General features: G+C 46.3%; 1 protein-coding gene and 1 pseudogene across 5 annotated transcripts in view; one reads left to right on the forward strand and one right to left on the reverse strand.

Annotated features, from left to right (window-relative positions):
- The window catches only part of LOC105809017 (solute carrier family 23 member 1-like), a 50,721-nt gene that overhangs the window by 4,473 nt on the left and 34,792 nt on the right, over positions 1-11,456 (reverse strand). For 2 of the 4 annotated variants that reach the window (XM_012642772.1, XM_012642773.1), the window contains exons 5-8: positions 9,341-9,522; positions 6,733-6,853; positions 5,427-5,583; positions 4,505-4,758 (exon numbers count right to left, since the gene is read on the reverse strand). In XM_012642772.1, the coding sequence (XP_012498226.1) occupies positions 4,505-4,758; positions 5,427-5,583; positions 6,733-6,853; positions 9,341-9,522 (714 nt within the window). The remainder of the gene's footprint in view (positions 1-4,504; positions 4,759-5,426; positions 5,584-6,732; positions 6,854-9,340; positions 9,523-11,456) is intronic. The other 2 variants (XM_012642775.1, XM_012642776.1) reach the window with 2 other exon arrangements.
- LOC105809019 lies at positions 7,670-9,007 on the forward strand (annotated as a pseudogene). The gene has a single exon (XR_001137413.1). The product of XR_001137413.1 is annotated as a high mobility group protein B1 pseudogene (transcript).

The following is an 11,456-nucleotide window of genomic DNA, read 5'->3' on the forward strand; positions in this document are numbered from 1 at the left end:
TGTGGCTTGTGCTGTTGTCCACTCAGATTACATGTTTCTATTTCCCTACCAGGTCACGTGCTCCCCAAAGACAGGAATCTCATTTCACCTCCGACACCCACTCCTCACCCACAGCACTGGTGTGGGCACACAGCATTTGATACACGCATGTTTAATGTACCATAGAAGGCTGGGGCAGGAAGGAAACCTAGAGCCTTGTTCAAACCTCTTATTTTACAGAAGAGAAAACTGGGGGAGACATGGAGCCCAAGGCCACATGGTAGCCATGCCTGAGTAAGACCCAGGTCTCCTGGGCCCAGCCTGGCGTTCAATTTCCTGGGTTTTGCAGGCAGCATTGTGAGTTCACGGACACATGGGATTTAAACCACATCCATTTCAATTTCCCTGTTGACTGTTTTGTAAACAGAGCCTACAATGTTAGTAGGAGGAGACAGTTACCAAACAGGGAAGCTAACGGAAAAAGAAGATAATTTCAGATAGCAAGTGTGCTCTGAAGACAATAACAAAAGAATAGGGTAGGAGGTGGCTGGGATGGAAAGCTCCATGGAGGGTGGTCAGGGAAGGCCCGTGCAGGAGCAGAGAGTTCAGCTGAGACCCAAGGGAAGAGAAGGAGTCACGCACACGAAAATGGTGGTAGAGCATTCTAGAGAGGAAACAGCAAATGCAGACTCTGTGGCAGGAGGAGCCTGGGTGGTTTCAGAGCAAAAGGAAAAAGAGAGGAGAGAGGTAGGAGATGGGACATCTGCAGGGCTTTGGCACTATGGAAAGGAATTGGAATAAAATCCAAAGGCAAAGCATAAGCAAAATGTGGCATATTCACACAATGGAATATTATTCAGCCTTTTAAAAAGGAAGGAAATCCTGACACTTGCTGCAATATGGATGAACCTGGAAGACATGCTAAATGAAATGAACCAGTCACAAAAAGACAAATACCCCATGGTTCTACTTATAGGAGGTCCCTAGGGTAGTCAAATTCTTAGAGACAGAAAGCAGAATGGTGGCTTCCAGGGCCCTGGGGGAGCCGGGAATGGGGAGTTGTTGTTTAATGTGTTCAGAGTTTTGGTTTTGCAAGACGAAAAGAGTTCAGGAGATGGATGGGGGTGATGCTTGCACACAGTGTGGATGTACTTAACGCTACTGAACTGTACACCTATAAATGGTTAAGATGCAAACTTCGTATCCTATGTATTAAAAATAAAAAATCCAAAAATAAGAGAAACTCTCAGTAGAGGGCTTTTAATCAGGGTGGTGACATGATGTGATTTGTATTTTAAAAATCTCCCTCTATAAAAGTCATTTCATTGTATTAATACATTTTCTCATTTAGGACAATGACAGATTTTTCTCAACAAGCAATCATGAAATATTATAAACTATGATTTCTCCTTCTTCTATATGGGGGTTCACTTAGTATACAAAACTGAGATGAGGCCCCTTCTCCTGGTATTATACAGTGCTAATTGGTTCTATCCAGAATCTTAAAAGTAAATTTTCCTTCTAGTTCATTTCTATAGAGGATCAATTGCTCTGCAGTTTCAGAACTGACTAAAAAAGTATGATCTGATTGGAGTCACTACTAATTGCCATTACTTGGTTTACTTAGAGTTTTTTGAGTAGCTAGGAGTTTTGGAATTTCAAGGAAGGAAGTATGTAGCTCATAGCTGGAGTTTGGGTGACAGCTACCACCAGTGAGGAGAAAAAAGACCTCTAAATTTTAGGATAATGAAAACACTCTGTGTGATACTGTAATAGTGGATACATGTCATTATACATGTCTAACCTATAGACATATATACATTGCCTAAACCTATAGAATATACAACACTCAAAGTGAGCCCTAATATAAACTATGGACTGCGGGTGATAATGATGTGTCAATGTAGGTTCAGCAATTGTGACAAATGTACCACCCTGGTGGGTGATGTTGATAATGGAGCGGTGGTGGGGGGGGGAGCGGTTATCGTGTATGGGAAATCTCTTTACCTTTCTCTCAATTATGCTGTGAACCTAAAACTGCTCTAAAAAAAATTAAGTCTTAAAAATAATAACCCCTGACTTTGATGCATTGTGTATCATTCTCAGAAGTTAGGACAGGACTACCAGGACAAGGCGTGTGTTCTTGTCAATATCATATCATGAGTCTATTGCCAATGGATGATTTAGATAGTTCTTGAATCTGTTCTTCATCTATTTGTGTCTACTCCCAGCCCTTAAAAGATACTCCTATGTAGTTTCAGTTTTGCAAGATAAAAAAGGTCTGGAGATCTGTTGTACAACAATGTGAACACTACTGAACTACACAGTTGAAAATGGTTATGATGCTACATTTTATATTATCTGTCTTTTACCATAATTAAAATTTTTTTAAAAAGATCCTCTAATGTCAACTAGTGTTCATTAATGTATCAATAAGTAGCAGATTCTGCCTTTGCCTATTTTTCCTCTTTCCAGTCTAAGGGCTTATTTATTTAACTGTTTTCATTAGAAATTCTTACCACATCAAAAGAATGTTTTGTTTTATTTACAACCCTAACAATTAACCATCGGAACAAAGGCACAATCACAAACACAATAGCTCAATTTGTCAGGTTCAACTAATGTCCTCTGCAGACGCCAACAGTCTCAGAAGGATGGCAGTCATCCCCCAATCCTGCTACCACAGGCACTTATCATGTAGCCCTGGGTCTGTTTTGGCCACAGGATTGACATCTGGGCAGGAAGCCATGACATCATAGAGTAGTGACAGGAAGTCTCTGGCCTTCAGCCTGATTTTCCCCTACACATGGGGAGAACCGAGAAGTGGCCAGAGCTCATCATTGCAGAGATGCAACATGAAGCAATAACTCAAAGGCCACAAGGGGGGAGGGTGAGTCCACACAGGCAAGTGGTCTTTGCACCTGTGTCTCTTTCAGGGTTAGTCTTAAGTCTCCTACTTGATTTGTAGCTTGCTCTGTGTCTATGTATCTTTCCTTCCTGCTCCTTCCCTCTCCTCTAAAGGGCCTTACTTTAGAAATGACATATCAAAGAAATGTTTGTTCTGTTTATTGAAATACAATGTTCTGTTCTGCATGAGATTTGTCCCCGTTAGCAGGAAAGAAAATATTTGTGGCTTTATACTTATGTAGCCCTCTCCTGCTATATTTTGGTGTGAGTTAGTGGCCCTCCTATAGGAAAATGTTCCCCTCACCTGCACTAAAGGCTTTGAAACCTCAGACACATCTCAGAGTTCACGGTGTCACAGGACCCAGGACTTGATGTAGGGGGAGGTGCCGACTCAGCTATTTGCTCACAGATTTTAGCTCCGCTGTGTGTGAGAGGCGATGCGGGGCACAGAGCTGGGCAGAGCTGATGCTAGGAAGGTGCAGTGCCACCAGGCTGCACTTCAGAACCAGCAGGGGAGCTGTAAGGAAATGCAAAGTGGAGTGTGTGCACGGGGAGGATCTGTATTTTTCCAAAGCTCACAGGACTTGTGCTGGAACCACTGCAAAGACACAGCGAAGCACGTAGAAAGCAATATTATTAAATACTAATATTTCTAAGTCATCTTAGAAAGTGCCATAAAGCCATGGCCCTGAGAATGGCAGAAAGAGGACAGGAAAGGAGGTACAGGTATTGAGAAAACAGAACCCACTGGTGAGGGGTGTAGGACAGTGAGAAGCTGTGGGTGACATGGGTGACAGTATGGACTCACTAAGACAAGGAGGAGAAGCTAGGATGGGGCATGTGCTGAGCTTCATGGGGGCCACTGAGTGTGAGGTGTCCTGGGACACCAGGTGGGGCTGGCCAGGGTGCAGTCGAATATTCAGGTTTGGATCTCCCATGTGGGGCTGGGCCGGAGATAACAGAACTCCCACCTGAACTGCAGGAAGTGAGGACTTTCTTCAGTGGCATCTGCCAGGGCCAGTAGAATTTCTGCCTGTGGAATCTCCACAACCCAAGAAGGCCAAGTGTGGAAGGCAGAATCCCGGCCCCTCAAAGAGGCCCAGGCCCTAATCCTTGAACCTGTGAATATGTCATCTTGCATGGCAAAAGGGACTTCGCAGAAGTGATTAAGGGCCTGCAGACAGGGAGGGAATCCTGGATTATCAGGGTGGGCCCAATCTAACTCCACGAAGCCTTACAAGCAGAGAGCCTTTCCTGGCTGTGGGAGGGGGAGCTACGACCACGGAAGGATGGTCGGAGAGATGCGGTGTCGCTGGCTCTGCAGAGGGAGGCAGGGGCCAGGAGCCCAGGCACGTGGCAGCCTCTAGATGACGGAAAAGGTGAGAAAATGGATTCCCCTAGAGCCTCAGGGAAGGGACGCAGCTCTGTCAACACTCGATTTTAGCCCTGTGAGACCCGTGTCCAACTTCTGCCCTCCAGATCAGTAAGATAATAAATTTGGGCTGTTTGGAGCCGCTAACTTTGTGATAATTTGCTACGGCTGTGATAGGAAACCAACGCATGGGGCGGCAGATCCAGGCACCCAGCCTGCCCCAGGAGCCGCCCTCAGCAGCCTTACCTTGGTGATGCCCAGAGCCCCGACGTTCTCGCTGTAGGAGGTGGTGCCGCTCCCTGACCCCCAGGCCCCCGCCAGCAGGCAGCCGAGGCCCTCGATGCCGATGCCCCGGTTGATGGCGTGCTTCGGCGGGGGCGGGGCGCCCACCAGCCGGGCACAGGCGTAGTAATCACCTACCGACTCCAGCATGGAGGAGATCACCGCCGCGATGACCCCGAAGACCCCCGCCACGCTGACAGTGGGGAGGCCCCACTGCCCTGAAAAGGCAGCGCAGAGGGAATGTTAATTCAGAACGTAAGAAGCTGCTGAAGCCCAAATACTTTCTTTGCCAGAGGGGTCTTCAAAGTTTTTTTAAAGACTGGGCAGTGTGTCTTTCAACCCTCACAACTGTCCAGACGCTTTGGCCTGGATTCCTGCCTTACTGCTCCTCCCTGGGGGTGGGTCTGATGCCCAGGACTTGAGGTCACTGTGCACAGAAAGAGCCACCAACAGGTCTCTTCCTAGCAGGGCCTTGAAGTGACTGGAAGCTGAGAGTCTTAGTCAGGGAAGCCCTAGGTCCCCAGTCCCTGCCTGGAACCTATTACTCATACAGCCTGAGCCAAGACCCACGGAAAGGTCTCCCCAGGCCTCCCTTGTGTGAGAGGAGACCCAAAGGTCTGGCTGGGAGGTTGGGTTCTGAGCGATGTGCAGGGATGTACCCAGCTCCGAGCTCGGGCTCCCAGGGGATTCCTAGGACCACTGGGGTCTCCTTCTTCTCTCAGCAGTCTGATGCAGACTCCCTGAGGCCCATCCCTCCTCTCCTTGACAGTCGCCTGGAGAAGATCCCTCCCCCATCCCTGTTCAACTCTCCCTCCAGAGCGCTGGGCCCCTGGACAGTTCTGGCAAACTGTGTCCCAAGCAAGAAGACACGCAGTCTTCTCATCACCTGGGTAAGGGAAGCGAAACCAAGGCGCCCGGCTCAGGACGTTGCCTTTGGTGTCGGTGCGCGCCAGGTACCCGTAGGCTGACGGGTCCATGGGGAGGGCGTTGGTGACCGTGAGCATGAAGCAGATGAACCAGGAGATGCAGAGGGGCAGCAGCACCTGTGGGGAGCCGGAGTCACGCGTGCCAGGCCCCGCCCACCACACACCTGCCTCCCCGCCCCCGTCCCCGCAACCCGCCCCAGGTGTGGGCAAAGTAGGGTGCTCAGGAAAGCCTTGAAATGAGCGAGTGTTGTGCTGCTGACCCTTCCAGAGATGACAGGAATCCAGTGTGTCAACGAATAAATGAGCACACTAAAGGGACAGGTTAGAACAGAAACTATGGGGAGACTTTGTCAAATTGGGGCAGAAATGTCCAGTAAATTGGGCACAGCCTGGGCCAGAAGGTTGACGATATGGCTCTTTCCACTGTTTGTTGACCACGTGAACTTGGAGCAAACTCTCTGAGCCTCAGTTTTCTCATCTGTACAATGGAATTACGATCACTGCTCCGCAGAGCCTGAAACCCTGCGGGGTTTCTTAAATGACGCCGTCAGATACATAACTTTTAAATCTCTGGTGGTAGGACCCCAAAAACCTGTATTTTTGGCAAAGTCTCCAAGTGATTCTTATGTTCACTGAATTTTAGAATCACTAGCTTGCAGGGCTGTTGAAGGATCAATGAGATCGTTATGTGGAAATGCCTTATTTGAGAAATACAGTTTACCGTCAAATTAAACCTGGAAACATGTCTATGTTGTCAATAGCCACACCCATTTGACAGGGTGGTGCGAATCTAACAGGAAAGGCTCTGAAAAGGGAGGTACCATCATCATCACGGGTGTTCGGACTGCCAGAGAGCCACTGAGAGAGAACCCCAGCTAAGAGACTGGGCTGAGACCAGGCTGCCTCAGGCCCTCGGTTCTATGTAATTAGAGGTGAACTTGGCTGTCTCCCCCAGTACCCTGCTATGAGGACAGGCCAGGAGCACGAGCAGGCCGTGCCACATCCCATCCCAGAGCAGCGGCCTCGGTGGGCTCTGCGCTCCTGAGGGAGAAGTCGAGGGATGATCTCAATTCCACCCGCAGCCAGGGGCACTCCTCACACCGTGGCCTCTCCCGTCCTTCCCCCATAGGTTAAGGAAGGCCGAGGAGAAGAGGCCACTGCAGATGGGGGAGCGTTTGATCTGGGGCCACCTGGGCGCAGAGACGCTGCCCTGTGCTCTCCAGGTGAGTCAACTAAGAATGGAAGAGGGTGGGGGCTGCTTCTTACAGGGAAGGCCTGAAAGAGGTGGAACTTGGAGGTGTGGCACTTCTTCTCTCCTCCGTAAGCAGGCACGGGCACCGCGATGTTTTTCAGGTACTGAGAAAAGAGCACGATGAGGAAGATGGTCCTAAAACAGAAACAAACAACCACACCAAGCTGGAGAGCTGGGCCATATCCCGAGAGAGTGTCACATGAGGCTTCGGGGGTGGTTCAGGAAGCTGAGCCACCATGTGTCTCTGGGACCAGTGGCCTTGCTGGAAGAGTCCCCATCTGGGTCCCTCTCTGCAGTACAGACTCCTGCCATCTCTGAAAACGTGGCGGCGGGGGGTGGTCTAAGGGAAGTAAGCTGCAGGCAGCTGGTTAGATCCAGCAGTTAGAGCCAGTGAGGCCAGAGTCAGGGACCCGTTCCATCTTCCAGGTCATTCTGCAGGACTGATGGTCCCCACACCTCCCCTCAGACCACAAGGGACAGAGTGAATGAGAGTGTCCAGCATCATCCCCAAGTCCCTCCAAAGGTCAGTATAGGTCAGGCATGATGGCTCATGCCTGTAATCCCAGCACTTTGGGAGGCCGAGGCAGGAGGATCACTTGAGGCCAGGCGTTCAACACCAGCCTAGCCAACATAGCAAGACTCTATTACTACAAAAAATTAAAAATTAGTTGGGTGCCATTCTGTGTTACTGTAGTCCTGCCTCAGGAGGCTGAGGAGGGAGGATTGCTTGAGCCCAGGAGTTCAAGGCTGCAGTGAGCTATAATCACGACACTGCACCCTAGCCTGGGTGACAGAGCAAGACTCTGTCTTTAAAATAAAATAATAAAAATAAAAATAAATTTAAAAATAATTTTTAAAAAGATCAGTGTAGACCCTGAGGCCCAGCTGACCGTCATGACACTCTCCTCTGCACACAGACGGCACCCCATGACTGGCATCACTGTCTGCTAGTATTATAGGTACTGGTATTCAAGTCTTATCTCTCTCTTGGGCTGTTACATGCCTGAGAGCTGCGGTCATGTCTTTGCACCCTTTCCAGGTGCCAGAGGCTTACAGACATTTGCTTAACAAAAACCTAGTTGGCGACACAGCCATTGCAGTACATTGAGCTCCATAGAGACAGCGCCGGAGCAAGTGAGAGCCGGACGGGCACTGGGCGACTCTGTGCCTCGCTGAGGAAAAATAACTAAACATGGGCAAAGGAGATCCTAAGAAGCCGAGAGGCAAAATGTCATCATACGCATTCTTTGTGCAAACTTGCTGGGAGGAGCACAAGAAGCAGCACCCAGATGCTTCAGTCAACTCCTCAGAGTTTTCTAAGAAGTGCTCAGAGAGGTGGAAGACCATGTCTGCTAAAGAGAAAGGAAAATTTGAAGATATGGCAAAGGCGGACAAGGCCCGTTATGAAAGAGAAATGAAAACTATATCCCTCCTAAAGGGGAAACAAAAAAGAAGTTCAAGGATCCCAATGCACCCAAGAGGCCTCCTTCGGCCTTTTTCTTGTTCTGTTCTGAGTATCGCCCTAAAATCAAAGGAGGACATCCTGGCCTATCCATTGGTGATGTTGCAAAGAAACTGGGAGAGATGTGGAATAACACTGCTGCAGATGACAAGCAGCCTTATGAAAAGAAGGCTGCAAAGCTGAAGGAAAAGTACGAAAAGGATATTGCTGCATATCGAGCTAAAGGAAAGCCTGATGCAGCAAAAAAGGGAGTCGTCAAGGCTGAAAAAAGCAAGAAAAAGAAGGAAGAGGAGGAAGATGAGGAAGATGAAGAGGATGAAGAGGAGGAGGAAGATGAAGAAGATGAAGATGAAGAAGAAGATGATGATGATGAATAAGTTGGTTCTAGCGCAGTTTTTTTTTTCTTGTCTATAAAGCATTTAACCCCCCTGTACACAACTCACTCCTTTTAAAGAAAAAAATTGAAATGTAAGGCTGTGTAAGATTTGTTTTTAAACTGTACAGTGTCTTTTTTTGTATAGTTAACACACTACCGAATGTGTCTTTAGCTAGCCCTGTCCTGGTGGTATTTTCAATAGCCACTAACCTTGCCTGGTACAGTATGGGGGTTGTAAATTGGCATGGAAATTTAAAGCAGGTTCTTGTTGGTGCACAGCACAAATTAGTTATATATGGGGATGGTAGTTTTTTCATCTTCAGTTGTCTCTGATGCAGCTTATACGAAATAACTGTTGTTCTGTTAACTGAATACCACTCTATAATTGCAAAAAAAAGTTGCAGCTGTTTTGTTGACATTCTGAATGCTTCTAAGTAAATACAATTTTTTTATTAGTAAAAAAAAAAAAAAAACCTAGTTGGCAAGAGGCCAGTAGGATCCATGTTTTGTGAACACTAAGTATCCTCTAGTTATACTAGATCCACTAAGTATCCACTAAGGATGCCTGTGATTAACTCACTGTCTGTGAGCACGAACAAGATAATAATAATTAGCAGTAATAATTATAAGTAGCAACTTTGATGCTTCTTAAGTTATAACAATGTTTGTGAAAGTCTTTGTAAATCACACGAGTTTGCCAATATCCAGGACTCCTATTATTGTCACTGGATGATCATCCACCAAAGAGAACGCAGATGGCACTTCATCCCCAGGGAGTACTTACATGGCAGAAATCCCCCAGTGGATCCCGGCCTCACTGCTCACAGGATCGAAGAGAGGCAGGGCCACCAGGGAGATGGTCGGAGCAATGGTCAAGGGGCCGATGAAGCGCATGAGAAAGCCAATGAAGCCTGAGAAGCCCAATAGCATCTGGACACAGGAAGCCACCATGATTGTGCCCTGCAACTGGTGCGCAAGAAAGAGGTGCTCAGGCGCCTTAAAGCCTGAGGCAGGACTGTGGCCCTCAGCCAGCCCAGGCCACTGCTAAATCTGGTCACCGCTAGGTGGCAGTGCAGGGGGCAAGGCTGGACCCCAAAGGAACTGAAGGAAGGAGAGCTCCAATCTCACTCCTCCCTCCAGTCTGTTTTTCCAACTGCCTGTTGGATATTTTCACTTTACATGAAGTTTTTCAGGAGATGGGCTTCACAGTTACTGATTGACCATCGTCATGATGATGATGATGATGATGGTGATGGTGACTTATAACATTAGCACACTCAGTAGTGTATTCAACATCTTGCTGTTGTATTTTTCTGTTTCCTTACATTCTACTGCAGGGGTCAGCAAACTTTTTCTGTAAAGGACCAGAGAGTGACTATTTTAGGCCTCTTGGCCACATGGGCTCTGTCGCAACTTTTCCAGACAAGATGTGAACAAATGAGTGTAACTGTGTTCCAATAAAACTTTATTTATAGACACTGAAATTTACATTTCACATAATTTTGACATGTCATGAAATATTCTTCTTTTGATTTTTTTTAACCGTTTAAACTGTAAAAGCAGTCTTGGCTTGTGGGCTGTCAGTGCAAAAGGAGATGACAGGCCAGATTTGGCTCTTGGGCTGTGGATTGCCAACTTCCGATCTACTGGATTGAGTTCACTTTATTTCCCCTTTTTCTTTACTAGTTTGGATGTTATACCTTCTATTTTATTCTTTTAGAAGTCATTCTTAGCTTTTTAATGTGAATACTTAACAAAGTCTACAGTTAAGTAAGATTTCTAGCTTCCTCTCAAATAATACAATGACCTTAGAAAACTTTAATTTCTACCACCATCCTTCTGTTTTCCATACCATCATTGTCAAATATTTGTTTATTTTTCCACTGCTTTTGGTAATTATTACATTTTTATTATATCTTCCTATAATCAATGCTTATTTAGATTTACCTAATGCTATGAAGTGAATATTTGTGTCCCCCTAAAATTCATATGCTGAAGCCCTTACCCCCAATGTGATGGCATTGGAAGATGGAGCCTTTAAGATGAAATTAGGTTTAGATGAGGTCACGAAGATGAGACATAGACTTAGTGTCCTTATAAGAAGAGGACAATCTCTCTCTGTCTCTTTCCATGCACCAAGGAAATGCTATGTGAAAACATAGCTAGAAGGCAGTCATCTGAAAGCCAGGAAGAGGGTCCTCACTATACACCTGACCATGCTGGCACCCTGATCTCAGCCTCCGGAACTGTGAAAAAATAAATTTCAGTGTTTAAGCCATCCCATCTATGGTTTTAGTTTTTATTCTTGTCTCACTATGCTGTCCAGTCTGGTCTCAAACTCTTGGACTCAAGTGATCCTCCTGCATCAGCCTCCTAAGTAGCTGGGACTACAGGTAGGAGCCACCATGCCTATGATATTTTGTTGTGGCAATCCAAGCTGACTAATACACCTATATTTGTACCCGTATATTCCTCTGCTCACTACAGCTTTTTTTCTACCACTCTTTCATTTGAGATTTCATTTCCTTTCTACTGAAGTTTATCCATTAGTAATTATTTCAACAAAGGTCTGTGACTGATAAACTCTCTTTGTTTACCTAAAACTGTCTTTATTTTGCCATCAACCTTGCATGATGTGGAATTCTACAGTTGGGAACAGAATTCTAAGATGACAATATTTCCCCTAACAATCCGAAAAAAATCCAATGGCCTCCAACCTCTATTGTTACTAGTGATAAGGCTACTGAATGTCCAATTGCTATTATTTTGTAGGTAATTTTTCTTTTCTTTCTTATTACTTCTAAGATTTTCTCTTTGTATTTAGTATTGCAGTTTAATTAACTGTGGATTTACTTTTATTTATTCCCCTTAGGACTTGGTGTGCTTATTTTTAATCTCAG

This window comes from Propithecus coquereli, unplaced genomic scaffold (genome assembly GCF_000956105.1).
Source record: "Propithecus coquereli isolate 6110/MARCELLA unplaced genomic scaffold, Pcoq_1.0 Scaffold186, whole genome shotgun sequence".
NCBI classification, from domain to species: domain Eukaryota; kingdom Metazoa; phylum Chordata; class Mammalia; order Primates; family Indriidae; genus Propithecus; species Propithecus coquereli.